Genomic DNA, 23,114 nt, shown 5'->3' on the forward strand with positions numbered 1-23,114 from the left:
ATAATGTGGGCCTGAAACAGGGTAATAGCACTATGGATGGAAACAAAGGGATGGAATGGAGCCCAGAGACATAGTGGACACAGAATCAATGGGACTTGGCAAACGAATGTATGTGGAGAAAGGACAAAAGATGACTCTTAAGATTTTAGACCTGAGTGACTGGGGGAGTAGTGACATTATTCCCTGAAAGAAATGTGTTTGGAATTTGGGGAGGATGTGGCTTTGGATATGTTGAGCCCGAGGTGCTGGTCTGCTACCCAAACCGAGATGTCCAGCAAGCGGTTGGATATATGAGGTGTTGGAATTCAGGGTGGAGATCAAGGCTGGGGCTCAAGTTTCTGGAGTCACCCAGACATAATAACTGAAGCTGTGGGGATAATTGTTGTTTGTCCTTCATTCTTGAAGAGGACTATGACAACGGAAAGGTGATGCCATGACTTGCAAGTGAACTGGATTTAAGTGAGGAAGGACTGTGCAAAGTCACCAGCCTCACTTTCTCCTCCAGAGCCATCTGGGTCCAGGGGCAAGATATAGATCAGGACCACTGGAGATCATCCCCAGGGATAATTGACATCTCTAGTAGAGAGAACATTAAGAGAAAAGAGAGAAAAGGCTAGCTCCTTAGGGAGTTTCTATATAGGAAGAAGTGACCCCGTTCCTTTTGTAAATTCTAAGCCCTATATCCTGAATTCTATCCTCTACTATCTTTTCTGAGATGCTATTCCCTTAATTTTCCTTTCTGTTTCTTACATCTTTAATATTGTTGTCTTACCTGATATGTATATCTATCTCTCTATATATACTGTTATTATTTATCTTTATATCTATATTGATTTCTGTCTATTGATAGGTAAAAGATAAAGGGGAAGTCATCAGGTATATATATATATATATACATATGTACATATATGCACATATACATATATTCAGGTTACATATGTATATTTACATACATAATATATACACCTATTTCTGAAGCACAGATTTAATCATCATAATTCCCTGCTAATAAATTTTCAGTGACTCCTTATTTTATGTAGAATCAAACACAGACTTTACTTTATCATTTAAAGTTCATCACAGTTTAGCACTACCTTGTTTCCAAACTTATTTCATATTATTCCCCTTCACACAATGTACGTTCCAACCAAACTGTCTTCCTGCAATTCTCCAAACTCCAAATTCCCTGTTGTGCATTTGTGTTTTCATAGTCTCTGTTCCTTGCCTGTATAGTGCATTTCCTCCTCCCCTCTTAACATCCTTCACTTACTTCAAGGGATTGTTTTGGGAGCTGCCTTCTGGAAGTCTTTCCTGATCCCTCCTGGTTGTTAGTTTTCCCTGCCTCCTCAAATTGTCTTTTATTTAGCTAGTGGTGTAAATGTTGTATCAAGTAGGGTGTAAGCTCCTAAAAGGTGAGAACTTCTTTTTTGTTTGGTTTGGTTTGTCTTTGCATTTCTAGCTGGGTGCCTTCCTCCTAGCAGGCATTGAACTAAATACTTGTTGAATTCAACTGAATTCTTTCAGGACCCTGGGATGCACAGTGACTTAAAATCATCATATGTTGTCAGTAGCTCTTTCATCTTCCCACTTATCTTGGATTTCAACTCCCCATTAGCTATTTCTGTGCTGTCCTTTCCCATCCAACAAATATTTTTTTGGCAGAGAAAAAAGGAGCCAGATAAGAACTGAACAGCTCTAACCTCCCTCTTGTCATTTGTTTGCTCTATCTATCCCACACAGTGGTCTTCCTCTCCAATGTTTGATCTTCCTCTTTCCCTCAGTGTGTCTACAAACTGTACTGTCTTTTTGCTGCCCTTATGTCTCTTCTGGCCAGCCTCAGCCCATTCTGAGCTTTAGTATTCCTGACATTATTATTACAGAACCTTATTGTGCTTTTATATTCATCCTCCTGCCTGCTCCTGCTTCATCGTCTTTAGATGTCTTAAAAATCTAATGTCTCAGTGATTTTCTAGTACATCTACACCAATTTCTTTAGTCAATTCTCTCTTTGCCCCCCAGTAGAATTTTTTAAAGAGATCTTCTAATTTCTCTTGGTCTCACTTTTAGAGATATTTAGTGTATCAAATCCTAGCTACAGTTTTTTTCTAAACTCATATGTTCTCCAAAAATCTAGGGTATATATCACATTATAACTTGTTTTCCTCTCCTACCTCCTTTATCCTAAACTGAAAGATGAAATGCTTACTTTCCCCTCCTCCCAAGGTTCCTATCATTTTCATTCCATCAATCAATTCCTTCTTATAGGTCAGAATCAAGGCTGGAATAGTAGCTCTTGTTGGGTCCTCTGTCTTTTGGAGGATGCAATTATCATTAAGGGGAGTCAAGAAATTAACTTTTGCTTTACTTTTGGAAGACACACAGAGAGAACTCCAGCAGATGTGTGGATTTTAACTGAAGCCCCACCTTACTGCAATCACACTTGTCTGCTTAGACTGTGATCTATTTTCTAAACTCCTCATCCATTTCCTGTCTATATTTGAGAAATCTGGAGCATACTCAGATGCCAGTAGTACTTTACTTTCTGTCTTTGTTGTTCGTTATTCAGATGTTCTCCACCATGCTTCACCCCTCAAGTTTCTGTGTTTCCTTTCATGTTTTATTAATTTAACATGCTAGACAGCTAGGGGCAGACATACTAGGCAGCTAATTTTCATGGTAGATAAAATACAGTGCTGGACCTGGAGTGAGGAAGCCAGAAAGACCTGAACTCCAACCCGGCCTCAGAAACTTACCAGCTTTGTGACCCAGGCCAACTCACTTAACCGACACCTGCCTCAGTTTCCTCATCTGTAATAGAGGGATAAAAGTAACACCTCCAAGATATTTGTAGAGCGCTTTGCAAACCTTGAAGTCCTATATAAATGCTAGCTATTGTTTTGTTTTGTTTTTCGGAGGGGAGAAGGCAGGGCAATTGGGGTTAGGTGACTTGCCCAAGGTCACACAGCTAGTTAAGTGTGTCAAGTGTCTGAGGCTAGATTTGAACTCAGGTCCTCCTGACTCCAGGGCTGGTGCTTTACTCACTAGCTATTGTTAATATTATTATAGTGCTGCTCCCTCTTACTTTCTCCTTCAGCTTGTTCCTTTGGAATAAAAAGTAATCTTCCAGAGTCATATTCGAGTCACCAAAGCTTAGTGATGTCTATCACGTCACATATTCCTCCTTGCCATAGGATCTCCAGTTCACTTTGTTTAATCACTATATTTTGTGTATTTGCTTTTATATATGAGGTGATAGGTTTTATTGAAGCCTTTTTTCTTGGATATTTTCTCCTCTGAATTATTGGGCATTTGTGTTGCTTCTTCCAAAATGGAGGCTGTGCAAAAATGGTTTTCTCTTCCCTTTTACCATTTAAAGCCTTTTTGATTTTGCAAGACTGTAGACAAATTTGTTTTTACCAAGGTGTCTAACATTCTTATAATTTAAGCTATGGTCCGGAAATCCATATTGCATTGTTGGACACCATCTTTTCAACCAAATGTTCGCTTCCCAAAAATGCATTTCTTTTCTGAATCCTTTGCCTTAAATTGTCAGCAACAGTGAAAATACCACCTGTGTTCCCATAGTCTTGACATTATACAAATGAAGTGACAGAGTTAGAGAAGTCAACTGAGTTGCCCATGTTCACATGGCTAGCAAGTTTCATAGCCAAGACTTGATCCTAGGTCTCCTAACTTCTGATATAGCAACCTTTCCTCTATAAGCTGAAACACACATGTTACCCAGATAATGACATGCATTTAGACAAACAGCCCACTGAGTCAGTCTATAGAGGCAGCTAGGTGACATAGCTGATAGAACACTAGACCTGGAATCAGGAAGAAGAAAGTTCAAATCCAGCCTTTGAAACTTAACTGTGTGACCCTGGGAAATTCACATCCCTCAGTTTCCTCATCTGTAAAATGTGGATTATAATAGTGTCTCCCTCTCAGGATTGTTATGGGGACCAAATAGGGCATTTGTAAAGTGCTTAGCACAGTGACCATCCCAAAGTTGGCATTTATTAAATACTTGTTTCTCTCTATTCCTTCCTTCTATAAATGTATGTTTTTATATGTGTATATATCCGTGACTCTGTGTGTATATATGTGTATGTATATGTGTATATATGTATATATACATACACACACATATATACATATACATATATGTTCAAGTATACAAGGAACTATGTCTAGAATTGAGGAGAAGTATGAGATCAGACTGATCACTGCCACTAAAGTTCATCTCTTTGATAGTAACAATCCCTCATTAATGAAATATGGCTGTGAATCATGGAATACCATGATCTTAGGAGAGCCAAAATCACAAATAATGCACGGTACAATGGAAAGACATGTTATGGGTGTCAATAACATACAGCATATTACCATTGATGATCTGCATGTGAGGAATGCTATAAAATATATCATTAGAGGCATGTATGACTAGAAAAAGGAAATGGATTTTTCATGTATAGAAAGAAAGACAAAAATAGATGGGCTGTCCATGTATTGCATGATGTTGGCATAAAAGAGATTGACTTCAGTAGCAGTGAGCAGTATTTTTGATAGCCAAAAACCTTAGCAAAATTTTGGGCTGCCTTGATAAGGCATGGTGCCCAGGACCGGGAAGAAGTTAGTCCTTCTGGTCAGATCATATCTTAAGTTGTATTTTATTTCTGGGAGCTCCATTTTAGGAAGGGCGTCAGTAAGCTGCAGAGTGTTCAGAGGGGAACGTGGCCAGGATGGTGAATAGCTTTGGATGAGGATGAAGATCATGCCAGGGATGTTTAGCCTTGAGAAGAAAATATTTTGGCAGGGTTTGGAGGGAGTGGGGCATGATGGCTATCTTTCAGCATACGGATTGAAATGTGGAAAAGGAGTTCCATTGATTCTGCTTGTCCCCAGAGGGGAAAACTGGGAGCAGTAGTAGTAGTAGCAAAAAATGTCAGATTCAGGTTTTATGTAGTAAAACCTTCTAGGAGCCACGGATGTGAATGGCTGATTTAGGTTTCATGTAAGGATAAACTTCCTAAGAATTAATACTGTACAAAAGTGGGATTGGTTGATGAATATAATAACCGTACATGATTTCAGAGGAATGATGATGAAATGTTTTGTCTACCTTCTGAAAGAAAAATGATAGATTGATGGATTTAGGGTTCAAAACGAGATATAAATACATATAGACATGCATGAAATAGTGGTAACTAGCATTTATAAAGTGCTTGCTGTGTGCTGGGCACTGCTCTAAACACTTTGAAAGGATCATCTCATTTGTTCCTCACAACCACCCTGGGAGGTAGGCGCTATTATTGTCCCCATTTTATAGACAAGGAAATTGAGGTAAACAGAGATTGAATGACTCGCCCAGAGTCACACAGTGACCTAGGTGTGTGTGAGGCCAAATGTGACCTGGGATTTCCTTGATTTCTGACCCAGTACTCTGTGTACTTCACCGTCTAGGAAGTCCAGATTCTAGTCACAGATCTGCCATTTACCCCTCTGAGCTTCAGTTTCTTCAGTGACAAAATGAGGAAATTAATATCTACTCCACTAACTTCTCGAGGGTGTTGTGGAAATCAGATGAAATGATGCGTGTGAAAACTTATGTATGCTTTGAAAACTACAAAGTCCTATACAAGTGTAAGGTGCCATTATTAAATTCAGCAAACAGACATTTATTATAAGCCTGCTGTGTGCAAGGCACTCTGCTAGGCAATGGGGATACAAAGACAAAAACAAAATTGTTACTGCCTTCAAACCAAATTCTGTTTGGTTAAGTTAAGAGAATAAACATTCATTAGAGGACTAGAATTTGAGTACATCTTGAAGGACCAAGATGACTTAATTACTGAAGAGCTTTCGCATATACTAGAATGAAAATTTTTATTTCAAAGTAAAATCATAATATCTACTTGTAATTATTTGCATTTAAATTGCTTTTTCACAGATAGAAATTATAGTAAATTATAGTAATTAAAAATGCTCGCATCAGTTACTGGAAAGGGTGGACAGGGATACAGTGTCTTTTGGAGAAAGGCATGTTTAATTCAATGCAAGAAGATGAAAAGTATGAAAAGAAGAGGTTGAGGTTGTGGAGAAGTAGTTATTTTTTTTTAACAGTTAAGTGGGTGTGGTCCAGGAGAAGAGATGAAGTAATCTATTTCCCTCCTTTTTGTTGGAGAACTGGAGGATTGTGGTACTGTTATGGATGTTGATGTCTGTTGTGTTTAGTTTGATTTTGCTTATCTTTTTTAGTTTGAAAGAAAGGCTTGGTGGGTAGGGATTGAAGGAGTATATTTAGAAATTGTGTTGTTAAAACAAAGGACACTTGGGAAAAAGAAAACCCAATTAATAATCCAGAATGGGCAGCTAGATGGTGCAGTGCATAGAGTGCTGGGTCTGGAGTCAGGAAGAATCATTTTCCTGAGTTCAAATCTGGCCTCAGACACTTACTAGCTGTGTGACCCTGGGCAAGTCACTTGATCCTGTTTACCTCAGTTTCCTCATCTGTAAAATGAGCTGGAGGAGGAAATGGCAAGACCACTCCAGTATCTTTGCCAAGAAAACCCTAAATGGGGTCAGGAAGGGTCAGACACAACTGAAAAATTACAACAACAATTCAGAGGGAGGCCAAAAATGAAAAGAGGAATGCTAGAAGTATGAAAGTTCTAAGAGAGTACAGAGGATGGAGGTTTTTACCATAGGAGACAGATTCTCTGAATCTCTAGGATTCTGGGAGCATGAGGTGCAAATTTAATAGCCATAGTTGAGCTCTGTACCTTCTAGGGTCTAGTGGTGATGGAGGTTGGTGAATGAACAAGAGAGTGGAAAAGCATTTACTTATTTACCAAAGAATCGTGCTAATTGCTTTAAGACAAAAGTATAAAAATGAGACAGTCCCCTCCCCTTTGGAAGGTAATGAAAACACTATATTTTTATGGCCATCCTTTGTCTTCATTGTTGTGCCCCTCCTCCTAGAGCCAGACACAAATTAAGCGCCTAATAAAATGTCTATTGTTGATTCTGTGGCTAGGGAGGGAGGTGGTGATTTGTTTTGAGAAGTCACTGGTATGGAATTTAGGGAATTAGGAGATTTGGTTGCCCCACCCTTTCCATGAGCAATGGAAGTATTTGATTTCGAGGAGGGGGCTAGGGTAGAATTTGAAGTATGGCTGAGGCCAGCTAGATATTGTGAGTCATGTATTTATTTATCTGTGAGGATAACGTACCTCCTCCTCTGCCCCACTGTCTTTCCCTTAGGTCTCCATGCCCAGTGCGTGTTGGTGCCGTGTTCTCTTTCCACACAGTGGAGTACCAGGAGTGGTGGGGGTAGGGGGTAGGGGTGAGGATACTGGTTCAGATCAGAAGTCTGGGCTTCCAAGGAGTGGACAGTATTCTCACATGGTAACATTGTAATACCACTAAGGGCAGCTAGATGGCAAAGAGTGCTGGGCTTAGGGTCAGAAATATTCACCTTCCTGAGTTCAAATCTGGCCTCAGACACTTACTAGTTATGTGACCCTAGGCAAGTCACTACTTCCTGTTAGCCTCTGTTTCCTTGTCTGTAAAATGAGCTGGAGAAGGAAAAGGCAAACCACTCCAGTATCTCTGCCAAGAAAACCCCACTGGGGTCACGAAGAGTCAGCAGCTACAGAACAACAACAAAATCAGTGTTTCTGGCTCCAGAGGGAGTGACTGAGGATTAAAAGAAGAAGGAAGCTGGGATTGCTGATAGTTATTCCCTTGGATTTAGCAAGAAAAAACTTAAAGTCAAATAGGGTAGTCAAAGGTTTTATAAGTACTCTCAATTTATAGCTGTTAGCATTAGGTACCAGAAGCAACTGGTTTTGATGAGGTTTAAATTGTGGGAGCCCCCTTGAACTCCCCTTGAAACTTCCCACTAGATGAGGCATTTGCCTGAGGCCATAAGTGTGTCTTTATTGCTAGGCCCAAATATCTAGGCTAGGTCCTAGCCTAGCCTTCCATTGCCTGGCTAGTTTCCACCCTGGATCTTGTCAAAGTGTCTATGCCCAAATCTGTTACCCTTAACCTAGCCTAGCGCTAGATTGTCTGTTATCTCCAGGTAGCTTTCAGCTACTTCCCACCCTTAATCTGTTCTCTTGGTTTCTGGAGTCTGACCTCACTCCAGTCCTCCCTAGACTCTTCCTCAAGACCCTCCCTAAACGCCTCCTCCCAACACTCTAGGACCACCCTAGATCCCTCCCACAATCTTCCTGTATATCAGTTTCACCTTGCCTCCATGAAGGTGCTCAGATTCCAAGATGGAATCTGGCCCGCTTGTGAGCCTCACAAAGGGTGAGATTTCTTAAGACAACCCATTATGGTGAATCTGTAATAAACTTTGTCTCTCTTTGGCTGTGAGAATGCTTGAGTTGAATTCATTTGAGCAGGACCTGGCATGCTGGTATTTTGGGGTCTTGACCACCCCTAAAAGCATATAGTTCCCTGACCTCTTTAGTTTGAGCTTTTAAAAAAATGACAGTTGAATTTTCTCTTAAAAGCTAGTTTTTAAAAAATGTCTGAAATGTAAATAAAATTAATATTTCAAAATAACTGCTAGTTAACTATTTTATTTCAGAGCAGTTTTAATATGTAGACCTAGACAGTATCTAGAAAATAGATACATTAAGTGTATTTTCTTAAGAGGTATGTTATACTTATAGGGAAAAGGACTGGAATTTCAGTGATATAGGGGACCCAAGGAAGAGGAAACTTTCAGTATCAATGCTGGTCCCCACTTTCTCTACAATTTACAGACCTACAGACTTGCCTGGTCTACTAAGAGGTTAAATGACATCCCCAGGGTCTAGGAATTGGTATGTCAGACTCGAACAAAGCGATTCCTGGCTTCAAGCCCAGCTCTTTGTCCACTACATCACGTGGTCATTTATATTTTTAAAGGTTGGAAAATATCCTCATCAAGATGGTCTAACTAGTGTTTTTTCTTCAGGAGTCTCCTGTCTCGTTATTCAGACTACTGTCCCATTACCTCATCCCCAGATGTAATGTGGGATAAGTTTCTATTCTTAACCCCAGATGGAATAAAGATCAGGGCTTGTTCAGGACCCACTATGGTTCCATGCAAAACCGCTGTATTCATTCAAGTCAGAGCCATGTATCAGTGAAGTATTGCACTTTGCTGACATTCGAAGGAAATATAGACATCAGATTTCATTTGATCCTCAATAGCATTGCCTTCACTTAAAAGGGGGGTAATTAAGAGGTGATTATCTTGTAAAATTGACTTTCCTTTGTCTAATTAAGAGCTCTTGGGCTAATGAGATCGTAGACTCTGAGACCTAGAGTCCAACCCCCTCATTTTACCTTCTGCTGTCAAGTAATTGAAGAAAAGTAAACAATGTCCTCAACTCCTGTGACTAGGGAAATTCATTTGCCCCAGGCAAGTAGATGGACCCTAAGCAGTTGGATGAGTTATTAGTATATTGCCAGTTTCGAGGATATTCAGTGCTGCTATGACTTATATCAATCCTGTGGGACACTTAGGAATTAATATTTCACTATAGGTTTTTAAACTAAAATTTCCTGCCAAATAACTTTCCTAGGGTCACTCAGCTGGTGCATGTTGGAGTTCTGCTACCAGGTCAGAACTTGGACCCAAGTCTTCCTGGTTCTAAGACCTGCTCTCTATCCACTGTGCTATGTTTCTCTCTATTTTTGTTTCTCTTATGAGAGTGGTTAGTTGAATCTATTTTGCATTCCTGTGCATTTTATTTGAGGACTTTTGTTTTGGTATGTTCTCGAGTTTTTTGAGATTAGTATAGTTTTATCAGCAAATAGGAGCATTTGGAGACCTTCCTACCAATAGAAAAACCATTGTTTGGACTCTGGGCAGAATAACTCTGATGAATGATTTTAAAATTAATTTAAAATTTGAATAAAGGTTTTTTTTGGTCTTTTTTTTTTCTTGCAGCTCAATCCTGATTATCGAGATGCCAACAATGAAGGAAAAGTGGTGGTAAGTAGGCTTTAAAAAAAAAAGGAAGCATGTAGTTTAATTTTTTTTTTTTTACATTTGCAAATATTAGTCTTTAAACATTAAGCAGAAAAACTGAAGTCTGTCTTCTTGGCAGAATAGGACTAAGGTATGTTTCTGTGGTTGGAAAAGATTAGGATGTGACGCAGATCTGTGGGAAGGTTTTCAGTAACTGAGAAGATTCTGGCAGTTAGGAGCTCATTTTGGTTTATGAACAGATATAACAGAGGTTGGCTTGATTCAAGGGCTTTCCCTCATGGGTACATGGGGATTGGGAGAGAGAAGAAAAAGACCAAGGTCATGTGACATGACCTGTTTTTAGTAGAAAGCCAGATGTTTGGGTAGTCAATTGGCTTCCTTATTCTTCCCTGTGGTGGGAAACTGAGGCATTGACAGTTATTGATGACCCTGATTTTCCACAACTTTGAAATTTTTCAGTGGCTTAAAGGATGACTGCGAATAATTTCTGGTTTTGAAGACATTTTTTGAGTAGTCAACATCCAAGAAATATTTATTAAGTGACTAATATAGGCAAGGTAAAATAATTGTCCTACTCTGAAACCTCAACATGGTATAGAGGAGATTCTGGGTTTCAAAGATTATGCCAGGAGAAGCCAACCTCTGGCAGATTCTACCATGCTGGAGAGGTTTCAGATACTGTCCTGGCAGCAGACCTCATTGCCTGTGAGCCAACCTTGCTAAATACAGAGAGGTTCATCACCAGAAATGTGGTCACCACAGAATGAATTCTTTGGCCATGGAAATGCAACCATGAAGGAAAAAAGGGACAAAATTGCTGCACTGACAGTGGAAGTATAGAAGAAAATGGAGGCAAAGGATGCTAAGTTAACTTGGTGCTCTAAAGATGAAATCCTTGTCCAGTGAGTGATTAGTGAATGGGAATATTACTGCAACTAAATCATGCCAGTATTAACATTCTTGCTATAAATTAAACCAGAAGGTAAATGGAAGTATCAGTCAATTATTTAACAAGCATTTTTTAAGCATCTACTATGTGACAGGCTCACTGTGCCAGCCCCAGGGATAGAAGTACAAAATATGAAACAATTCCTAGCCTCAGTACATTTTCCCCCTTTCTGCACTCCTTTGTGACTTCTCTGACTCACCCCGGGCCTCAGGAATCTCATCATTGGACCTTAATCATCCTGCAAGATTGAGTCACTCTTGGTACTCACTCTTCATCTACTCTCTGATTGGTTGGCCTAGCCATGAACCACCATGGTAGAAGGAGACTCAGGAGACACCCCTCCTCATTTCCCACCTGCCCATACTACTTGGGGACTTTGATGATTTCTCCACCAGGATACTTCACTGGGTACCTGCCCCTCTGCCTTTTACCTTGCTTTTGTGTAGTGTCTTCCCTTTGTTTGCTCCTTGAGGGCAGGGATTTTTCTTTTTTCAGTATTGCTACCCCAGTGCTTAGCACAGTGCTTCAGGCATAGTAGGCAGTTAATAAATGTTTATTGACTGACATTTTAATTGAGCAGACAAGTACATATAAGATATACAAAGAGTATGTTTATATATAGGCATTTGCGCATATATATATAAATATATACGCACAAGCACATACATGTAGTTCAATACAAGATAGTTTACAAGACAAGACACTGTTTGGGGAGAGTAGGAAAGATTTCTTACAGAAGCTGGTGCTTCAAGAAACAAAAGTAATTGGCAGAGTTGGTCTTACATACTTCCAAAGGCAACAAGAAAGACATTCTGTGGGATTCACAGCTACCTCATATTTTAGGGCTCATACTTGATATATCCTTTTTTTAAAAAAGTTTTATTGCTTTTAACTAAATTTGATTTTCAAACAAGGATCAGCCTTCTCTCTCCCACTCCTCCCTACCCTATTGTGAAAGCAAGAAAAACAAAATTCCTCTTATAAGCATTGATAGTTGAGCAAAACAAAATTTCTCATTGGCCATGTCTTAAAAAATATGCCTCAGTCTGTGCTCTGAGTGTACCACTTCTCTCATGGGGTGGGCAGCATTTAATCAAAAGTCCTCAGGAATTTGTGGCTGGTCATTGTATTTGAGTGTAGTTCCAAGTTTATATACACACACACACACATAACACACATAATATACACACATACACATACATACACATATATGCATATAAACATAAATTTTTTTTTTATCAGCCAACATCTATCTACCTTTTCACTCTCCTACCCCTCTGATAAATACAATGACCCACTACAATTCCAAAAGACTTATGATGAAATATGTTATCTAACTCCAGAAAGAAAGTTGATAGGGGAGTGCAGACTGAAGTTTATTTTCTTTTTTTCCTTCCTTTTTTTGTGGAAGGAGGGAGACATGGTTAATAATAGGAATTTGTTTTGCATGACTGTACATATTTGTAATGGATTTTGTTTTTCTTATTTTTTTTTTTTGCCTTTTCATTGGGTAGGGGAGAGGGAAGAGTAAGGGAGAGAATTCAGAACTGAAAATAAAGTAAAATCAAATTTAAAAATATCAATGAGGTGGGAGGACACAGAACAATATTGAGGAAAAGTGAGTCCTGTCTTTCTGGGATGTAGAGTTTATGAAGGGGAGAAATGTGAAAGAAATCAAATCAACAACAAAAAAGACCACAATGAAAATAATTGCAGCAGAAAAATGCTATGAAGAAATTAGATAGAAAAGATTCTATGAAGAAGTTAATGACACTCATATTGAATGAACTTTTGTCAAGTCAATAAGTCAAAAACATTTCTCAAGTGTCTATTATATGCCAGACACTACGCTAAGTGCCAGGGATACAAAAAAAGGCACAAATGCTGTCTTCAACCTCAAGAAGTTCACATAATATTAGGGGGAATAACGTGCAAATAGTTACGTACATAAGAGTTATTCAAGATAAACTGGAGGCAAACTCAGAAGGAAGACACTGGCCGTAAGAGTGGAAAGGTTTCTTGCAAGAGGTGAGATTTTAGCTGGGATCTGAAGGAAACCAGGAAAGTCAGAAGGTGGAAGTGATGGAGAAAATTCCAGACATGGGGATGGTCATTGAAAATGAATGGAGTTAATAGATGAAATATCATGTGTGAAGAAGAGCACGAAGACTAATGTCACTTTAATGGTCGGTGACTTCAGTAAAGCATGGGCATAGAGGAGAATGGTAAATACAATTCAGTGGAAACACACACAGAGGCCCAAGGGTGGTAGCCTATGAAGAAGCCTCCATAATCCTGAACACTTTTTCAAAGAGAGTTAGGAGGGACTAAGCATGGTGTGTATTGAGTAATATCACAAAAATAAAACTATTTCCTTTCTAACAGACCAGAAAAGACTGGCTATCATTTCTTAATCCGCCATCTGCATTAAACCAAAGTTCTTTGAGAGCATGTACTGTTAGCACCCATCACAGTTACAGTGTGCATAGTATTGAAATTCCTTTATCTGATTATAACCTTTTATCATTACATCTTTTCCCCTTCATCCTCAATGTGATCTCTAGTCCCTTTATCCTTCAGTTCTTCTATCTGGCCATTACTCTGCACCTTCTAAGCTCTCCTCCCTTCCCTACGTACAGTACTATATGGTTACATGGCACAATATTGAGTTATCAAAATTTAAATGCAGGAAAAAAACCCACAAATTTATAATAAATTATTAAATTTAAGATGCATTATTAAAAAAATTTATATATTTTTTTAAATGATCCAGATTTTTAAAAAAACCCATTAGAGAGTTAAAGAAAGTAGATTTCCAGGGAAGTTCTGAATAAATTTTTTTTTTTAAAAGGAGGCAGTAGGCCGTATAAGTTTGGGAACCCCTTTCCTTGACAATCATGCCTCACCAACTCCAACCTAGAATTCTTCCCACCATCTTCCACTTTCACTCCTATTCATGAGCAGCTGAATGGAGGTGGGGGAAATTATGGGTACATGATAAATTTATGTTACATAATCTCACTTGGGCCCCAGCTACAACAAATCCTTTTTTAGCGCCCTAATCCATTTGTCCCTCCACAGTGGCTACTATAAACCTTGTCATCCCTCCTCAAGTTTCCCATGACATCACTTCCCCCACCATCTCAGCTGAGGATCTTGCCTCATGCTTCATTGAAAAAATAAAACCATTTAATAATAGCTCTCCTTCCTCCCTCCTTATCTCATGTCATGCAGATGACATCTCCACTATCTCTGCCTTTGCTCTTGTCTTTCATGAACAGGAGGTCCCTCTTACCAAGGCAAGGAAAATCCCTTTACATGAATCCTTGAGCTCATCCCATTCCCATCTTCTCCAGTAGACTGATTCTTCTTTTCATAGACAATCTCTTTGTAATCTTCAAGAGTGAGATAGGTGGGGGGGAGAAACAGGAGAGAGTAGTGGTGAGAAAAGTTAGAGAGAAGAGAAAGTCAAGGAGAAGAGGTGATTAACAGTGTCAAAGACTGCAGAGAGGTTAAGAAGGTTGAAGATTGAGAAAAGGTCATTAGATTTAGCAATCAAGAGATTATATTTGAATGATTAACTGGGAAGCCACACTTCAAAAAATTAAGAAAGTAAGCAGAAAGGAAGTAGAGACACTTATTGTAGATGGCCTTCTCAAAGAGTTTAGCTACAGAATGGAGGAGAGATGCAGGACAGTAGCTATTAAGGATGGACTGACTGATAAAGTAAGGTTTTTCTGAGGATGGGGAAGATATAAGCATGGTTGTAGGCACTACAATCTATAATGTACTACATACGAAAATATAAATGGAGCTAAAAAAATCAAATCTAGCAGGAGTTACTGGATTAGATAGGAGGTCCATGGTGAAGGCAAAAAACAATTGGAGGATATTGAGGGATTGGTTGTCAAGATTTCTGAACATTCTGAACAATTAGAAAAAAAAATCACAGATATTATTGCTACTAAAAGAAGGCAATCAAAAAGATTTCACTCCCCTCTGACCTATATGCTTACTTTCATTTCTGCAAAATCTCTGAGAACAATTTATATGGGTATTAAGCTTTTCCTTAGTGAAAATATAACAGGGAATAGGCAGGCTTTTGCAAACAATGTTTGATAGGAGACCACATCTTTATATAGTCACATAATTGACTGAAAAGGTGCTTATTGACTGTTTGATTGTTTGATATTGTCTGTTGATTATAAAAAATGTTTTATTCAACAGAGCAAAATGTAGCCTGAAGGTTCTCTTTCATCATGATGTCTCCTATAAATTTGTTAAGCTCATGCAAGATTCTTTGATAGATGCAGCAACAGATAAAACTTTGTTCAACTCTCCTTTGATTAATATGTGGAACACAGAAGTGGAGAGTTGGGCTCACTAAAGATGTATGCTACTATTATGGAGAAATCTGAGACAGAAAATGAGGTTCTCCACATACTCGTAATTGTGAATGACCTTGTGCTAATTGCATGAACCCTTGGAAGACCATGGAGAACCTCCTGAGAGAGGCAATGTGGTAGAGTGAAAAAATGCTGGGGTTTGAAATCAGAGGACCTGGGTTTGATCCCCATATCTGTCACTAATGTCATGTTGGGCAAGTCCCTCTCTCAGCCTCAGTGTCCTTATCTATGAAATGAGGGACTCAGACTAGATGACCTCTGATGTTCCTTCCAACTTAAATTTTTGAATTATCAGTGGTACCCAAAATTTCTCATGAGTTCGGTTTCACCATCCACATAGGGAAAAGTGAACAAAGAATGCTTGTTAAAGTACAGTTGCATTTCAGCCATATACAACATACGGTTGAAAAGACAGCCAATAGAGGTAATCCATTTGTAAGTATATCCTGGACTGATATTGCAGGCTAACACTGACCATGGAATTGAATAGGAAACAGAGCTGGATTGCTTTTGGGAAACTACATAATACTTTTAATCACTCCCAATGAAACAGTTAAAAAATATATCTTTATTCTTCTAGCAATGCTATATAACTATGAATGACGTAACTTTTTAATACAAAGGGAATCAAAGTTGTAACTCATACCAAGAGCAATTGGGAGTCACATGATGAGAATGAATAGGCTTCAGTGTATTGCCAATAACAAATAGCATGCACAAAGCAGCATAAGCTATATCATTAAAGAGATCTGTAATTAGAGAAAAGAGAATGGCCGTAATATAACAAAGAATAAGTTATGGCCAGTCTGTGTGCTACATTGGTGCTCAGGTGACATCGAGAGATTTAGGGGAAGGTCTCCAGGATGTCATTTGGACCTCTTGTGGAGAACTGATGGCAAAACCAAGACAAGAATCACACAGATTGAAAATGCAGATGGGCTGTGATCTGCACTTTTGGAGGGAGTATCCACATTGATAAAATCACAGATCCATGGGAGAATAGAAACAAAACACTATGCTAATTACTGGGCATACCAAGATGATGATTTGATTGTTTGATTGTCCTCAATGAGCTTATGAGCTAATGAAGAGGTAATGTGGATAAGATGTTTACATAAAGATGATATAGGGTATAAATTAGGCAAGGCCTTTAGTTCTAAAAACTGCCAATGAAAGTCTATAGGCTTTGCAAACTGTATTAGCTTTTCCTGTAGCTTCTGGTGGATATGTGGAAAAGGCAGCGTGTCATCCAAATCTGAATCATCCAGTACCTCCCCCATATCTAGACCATTGACCCCTTACTGCTCTAGTCCCCATGACTTCATTCAGCAACCTCCCTTATAATATCCACATAGATGTGGTGCCCTCCTCAGGCAAAATGCCTGAGAAATTTGAGGAGAGAAATAATTTTTGTCAAAGGACGTGGGGGGTGTGTGTGTAAGGGAATGTGTCATAGAAAAATGGCATCTGAGATAGCACTTGAGGGATATGAAAAGGAGTAAGTAGTATTGGTTATGGCTAGAGGTAGATTGGAGTAAGATTGTGGAGGGCCTTGAATAGTAGAGTCAAGAGATTCACCTTCATTGGTTAGGCAATGGGGAGCCACTGATGATTCTTGAGTAGAAGATTACAAGCAATATTAGGAATATTTCTTAGACCTCCAAGAGGAAGAAGATATGGAGAGACTAGAGACAGGAAGACCGGTTAGGAGGAGCAACTAGATGATTTTATTTAAATGAATTGTTATAGCCTACCCCAGTTTAATTGCTATCGTTTATACAGTGCTTTAAGGTTTGCAAAGTACTTTACTAATATTGTCTCATTTGATCCTCATCACAACCCTGGGCAGTAGGTGCTATTACTACTGAATCAGGTAGAGGCTAAGTGACTTTTCCAGGGTCACACAGCTGGCTTAGCTTAGTGTCTGGCACATAGTAGGTGCTTAATGAATGTTTATTGATTGACTGACTCCAGGCTCAGAATTTTATCCACTGTGCCAACTAGCTACCTATGATATAAGGTAATAATAATATAACATAATAGGCTTTACTTTTAGATTATTGGGAAATTAATTTTAATTGAAGTATCATTTATTACTATTAAAGAAAGACTATTAATACTATACTGGGAAGACACATTTTTTATTTAATTTAAAGTTAATCTAATAGTCAAGCCATTTCTAGTTTAGAGGAGATGCCTAAAGTGGCATATATCCCCATGCCCTCTTTCATGCCTCTACCCTCGAGATGATTTGAGGTAACATTTATAGGAATCTTGAACAAGGAAAAGATCATAATACATTAAATTATAATTTGGGGGGTCAATATCCTAAAACCAATAGTTACTTCTTTGTTTCTTGGTTGAACAATCCCTTTGCATATTCTTTTAGAATAAACAAAGGGACCTCCTCCCAGCCTTCAATATCTTAATCCTTTCCCAGTGGAGAAGGGTGGCTCTTTGAGCCAAATGCTTCAGGGGGTAAGCATAGAGGATACCACTTATAGATGGGTCCAATCCATTCTGGTGGGTGAAGGCAGCCGACCTAAATGAAATTAGATTTATTCTTTGTTCCATGATTTGGTTACCACCCTTAATCCAATTCCCCATGAAAGGCCTTTTGTCCTGCTCAATTTCCTAAAGGCAAAAGTCTGGAAAGGGACTTTTTAGATCAGAGAAACATTGTTTTTAGTATTTCTAAGAAAAACCAAAAAGTTTTAAAATATGATTTCACATTTCTTTTGTTGTCGTTGTTCACTTGTGTCCAACTCTTTGTGTTTCCCATTTGGGGTTTTCTTGGCAAAGATACCGGAATGGTTTGCCATTTCCTTCTCTAGTTCATTTTACAGATGAGGAAAATGAGGCAAATAGAGTTAAGTGACTTGCCTAGAGTCACACTGCTAGTAATTGTCTCTGAGGCCAGATTTGAACTCGGGAAGATGAGTCTTTCTGACTTCAGGCCTCTACTCTGCCCCCTGCCCCCAACCCTGCCCTCCACTTTATCCTCTACACCACCTAGCTGCCTAAATGATCCCCCAAAATCTGTCAAATTTACTCAAGCCATTCAAGTAGTTTTATTCATATCATGAAGATAAAATCTCTGGATGAGTAATTAGATTTCTGACTCAGTTGATTCCTATTTTGATGTCATACAGACAACCTATATTTCATTTTTGTGCTTAGCAATACAAAATAAATGCTTGCATGTTGAATAAGTAAATGGAAAAAAAGAGTTGGAATTGGCAACAAGGACTGCTATAAAACTCCTAGACAAAGTCCTCTCCTCTAATAGAAAGAGTCAGAATATCACATAAAAAAAATGACTTGTATTTTGGAATATATTTTGATATCAGTGAATCCTACAAAGCACCCAGCACAGTAAGTTCTCAATAAATATTTAATGAATAAAAGATTGAATAATTTATGGTTACGTTGATCTAGGACTAATGTCTTTCAGAACTTTCAGAACATCTTTTCAGAACAGAACAGCCCCTGATCTGTATTTTTTTTCAATTTAATTAAATTAAAACATTTATTAAGTGGCTACTGTGTGCACATAGGTGGGTATAGTGAATAGAGGGCTGGGCCCGCAATGAAGAAGACCTGAGTTCTAATGTGACCTCAGACACTTACTAGCTGTGTGACCCTGTCCAAGTTACTTAACCCTATTTGCCTCAGTTTCCTCATCTGCAAAATGAGCTGGAGAAGAAAATAGCAAACTATTCAGTATCTCTGCCAAGAAAACCCCAAATGAGGTCACAAAGAGTCAAAAAAGGCTAAAAAGACTGAACAATTACAACTGTGTATAGAGTCCTTGGTGTTAGGTATAAAGGGAGATAGTTTAAATAAGAGAGACCTTAATTTCATAGAGCTTATAGTCTAATAGAGAAATAAATCTAAGTGATCAATTTATGATATTCATGGAAAGTTTTGATGTGTATCATAATGACCCTGTATAGATAGGATAGGCTAACAGGATAGGATTGGGACTTTGATTTGCATATTTGATCTTGCTTGTTACTCCAAGTCTATCTCACCTGTTCATTGTTCTTTTTGAAAGTAAGGCCCCAAGATTGGGGAGGGGGATGGCAGTCTCACTTTCAACTTGCATTGCACAAGTGATATCAGTTTACTGTGCTTATGGGAGGCACTGAAGTATGACGCTCACGTGGAAAATAGAGGATAAGATAAATCAGCCTTTGGTAGGCAATTCATGACTATTATTTTTAAACTTACTCTGATCACTCCATTTCTATCGTTAGCATGGAATCATTACTTGACATCTGAATTTTATTCCCAGAAAAGACACAAACTTGAATCACTTTGGGACAGATACACACTGTAACCCTCTCTGGTTCTCAGTTCCCTTATTTGTAAAGGGAAGGTGATGAGGTCCATTCTTTTTAACTTATGACATATTTTGAGGATAAAATGAGAACACAGAAAACACATTTAAAAGAAGTTAAATGTCATTTAAAAGTGTGAGATATTACTTTAATGTCACAATATTTAAGCCCTAGGACTTTGTATCTTTACGTTTTTGTCAGCAAAAGTCATAATGGTTGACATTTCTATAGCACTTTACAAAGTGCCTTTTCCCAATAGAAAAACTGCCACATGGTAGTAAAAATATCCCCATTTTGCAGACAAGGAAATTGAAATTTCGTGAGGTGCTTTGACTAAATTTACGTAGATAATAAATATTCGAACTAGAATATTAATCCAGGTATTTGAGTTAAATGTGATAATATATGTGAAGCAATTTGCAAACCATAAAAAGCTATCAATCAATATGTATTAAGTGCCTACTATGTGCTAGGTGCTGAGTGCTGGGATGCAAAAAGAGGCAAAAACAGTTCCTGCCCTCAAGGAGATTACAAATGTTCTCTGCTGTAGTAGTACTAGTAGCAGCAGCAGTAGTGGTAGTACTAGTAGTAGTAAAAGTAGTAACAGTAGTAATAATAGTAGTAGTAGAAGTAGCACCAGTAGCAGTACTAATAGTAGTGGTGGTAGTAGTAGTAGTAGTCGTAGTAGTAATAGGAAGAGGAATAAAAGTAGTAGTAGTAGTAATAGTAGAGGTAGCAGTAATAATTGTAGAAGTAGTAACGGTAGTAGTAGTGGTAGTACTAGTAGTACTAGTAGTAGTAAAAGTAGTAACAGTAGTAATAATAGTAGTAGTAGAAGTAGCACCAGTAGCAGTACTAATAGTAGTGGTAGTAGTAGTAGTAATAGGAGGAGGAATAAAAGTAGTAGTAGTAGTAATAATTGTAGAAGTAGTAACAGTAGTAGTAGTGGTAGTAGTAGTAGTAGCAGTAGTAATAGTTGTTATCTTGTTGTGTTATCTTGGTTCAAAATCCTGTAATTTTTCCATTACACTATTCTGCCTCTCTCATTCTTCTGTTTTAATTCCAATGAGTGATACTACTGATGGTCTAGTCCAGAGAATTCAGGGGATATATAAAGATGGATTCTGTGTGCAGCCAAGAGTAAAATAAGACTATGGTGAAATGAAAGCTCACTCTTTTTTTTTGTCATCATCTGGCCTTTCAGTGAAGGGTGATAGTTTTTTTTTAAATATACATATAACTTTTTTATTCACTTCTAAAATTTTTATTCATATATTTTATTTTTATACCACCTTTCATTCTCAGTATCTCTCTGCCATGCCCTCCCAGCCATCCTTTGTAAATGAAAGGTTTGTTTTTTTAAAAAGTAGGGGAAAAAACCAACAGTTCAGCAAAACCAAGTAGGGCATTAATTAGTCAGTCAACAAACCTTTAATTAAGCACTTGCTATGTGCCAGATGCCATGCTAATCAAGTTTTGCAGTGCATGCAGTATTACACTCAATTAATAAACATTATTTTAGCACCTACTATGTTCTAGGCACTGTGCTAAGTGCTGGAGACACAAAAAAAGGCAAAAGTGTCCTTGAGGAGCTCAAAATCTAGCGGACATCTTACACATCTGTATTTCCCTAACTCTGCAAAGGAGGATGGGAAGTACATTCTGATATACTTTCTTTGGAGTCAGGGTCGGTCTTTATAATTATAGAGGGGTCAGCTTTTATTTTTGATCTTCTTTCCATTTTTTATTGTTGTCGTCATAGTGTATGTTTATGTTCCTGTCATTCACTTTTAAGATCTGAGAAAGAAAAGTATAGGGGAAGAGATGTCTGTCTGTGGGAGGATGTCAATAGTTGAGAGATGTTCCGCAGTGTTGGATATACTCTTGTTACCGTAGCTTGGAATGCTGCTATTACTGCCTTCTGGCTTGCATCACAGACAAAGGCACAGCTGGGCACTGCTGATTTCCCTCCCTCCAAAATCCCTAGCTTAAATATGAGCAGGTCTTGGAATGGGAAACCGTAAAACTAACATTATGAGCTCTTATTTTACAGAGCATTTGCCACCTACCAATAATTGTCTAGTGAAAAAGAAGCAGTGGAGCATTCGCAGGTTTTTTTCAGTCAGTGAAACATGAATACATTGCCTAACTGAGGATATATAAATCTCAGGTCTTGGTTCCAGTAACATTGGGTTCAATGTGAATATGCAAGTATTTTCTTATGTAATTTCCCCTCTGCTGTCCCTCCAAAGGCCAGTTAAGGCTTTCCCGTAAATCTGAAACCTTGACCAAAAAGCTTCTTTCCAGTTTTGAAAATTCAAAGGTAATGCATCAAAAATGTAGCATTGTGTGTCAGAGCTCCTATTAACTCCAAATTGCTGTATTTATGTTGGAAAGGAGTCTATTATTTCCAATTTCACAAATGTACAGCATCCACAGGCACCCTATAAACATTGGAACGATGTCAAGCACAGCTGGGAACCTGAAATTCATTAATTCCTTCACAAAAGACTCTATTCTTTCGGGATGAAGTAGCTCAGTTGCGCATTGGATAGAGTACTGGACCTAGAGCCAGTGAGACTTGAATTCAAATCCAGCACACAACTGTGTGATCCTAAGCAAGCCACTTAATCTCTGCCTGCTTCAGTTTCATCACTGGTAAAATTGAGATGATAATAGCACCTCTTTCGCAGGGTTGTTAGGATAAAATGAGATATTTGTAAAGCACTTTTGCAAACCTAGCCATTCTAGCTATTATTATTATGTAATAATAATCATTATTATCAACTTTTCAAATTATGCACTGAGTCCCCTGACATCCTAAGTATTACTAGATTTAGGTACAAACTGATGATTTTTTTGAGCTGTATTCACATGGTCTATATCTAGATAGGAATTTAATGCAAAATTATATACACAGAGATACTTTGCAGCCACACAGAAACGTAACTGAAATTCCATTCTATATTATCTACTTTTTAGGTATCAAATGATGAAATTAGATGAAAAAAAAAAAATCAAAATTTAAAAATTTAGCCATGCATGCTAAGTTGTCCCCATGAAAAGGAAGGAAAAGGGCTGGATTAGGAATACCTCAACAATAACTATTTAATTAAAAAAAAAAAAACAACCATGGCATGAGAAAAAGCTCATTTAAATGTTTGTTTAAAATGTCAGTGTCTTTGGTTATGTAAAGTCAACAGTTAGACCACTTGGGAGGAGGCTTCATGGTGACTGAGACACATGTTAGCCCATTATTATTCTGCTCCTGCACATAGGTCTGAATCAGCTTTGAAAACACATGCATTGTTTCTTACAGAATGTCTCTCTGGCTCCTAACAGCACAATTGTAATGTGATGTCTCTGCTAAAAATACGATGACTCACAAGTGAGTCAACAGTGAAGGTATTATGGAA

General features: G+C 38.2%; 1 protein-coding gene across 1 annotated transcript in view; it reads left to right on the plus strand.

Annotated features, from left to right (window-relative positions):
- Positions 1–23,114, plus strand: part of ITPR2 (inositol 1,4,5-trisphosphate receptor type 2) — a 545,841-nt gene that overhangs the window by 157,504 nt on the left and 365,223 nt on the right. Inside the window, exon 10 of the mRNA XM_036758879.1 lies at positions 9,959–10,003. Coding sequence (XP_036614774.1) covers positions 9,959–10,003 — 45 coding nt within the window. The remainder of the gene's footprint in view (positions 1–9,958; positions 10,004–23,114) is intronic.

The sequence above is a fragment of the Trichosurus vulpecula genome, chromosome 5 (genome assembly GCF_011100635.1).
Source record: "Trichosurus vulpecula isolate mTriVul1 chromosome 5, mTriVul1.pri, whole genome shotgun sequence".
NCBI lineage: Eukaryota > Metazoa > Chordata > Mammalia > Diprotodontia > Phalangeridae > Trichosurus > Trichosurus vulpecula.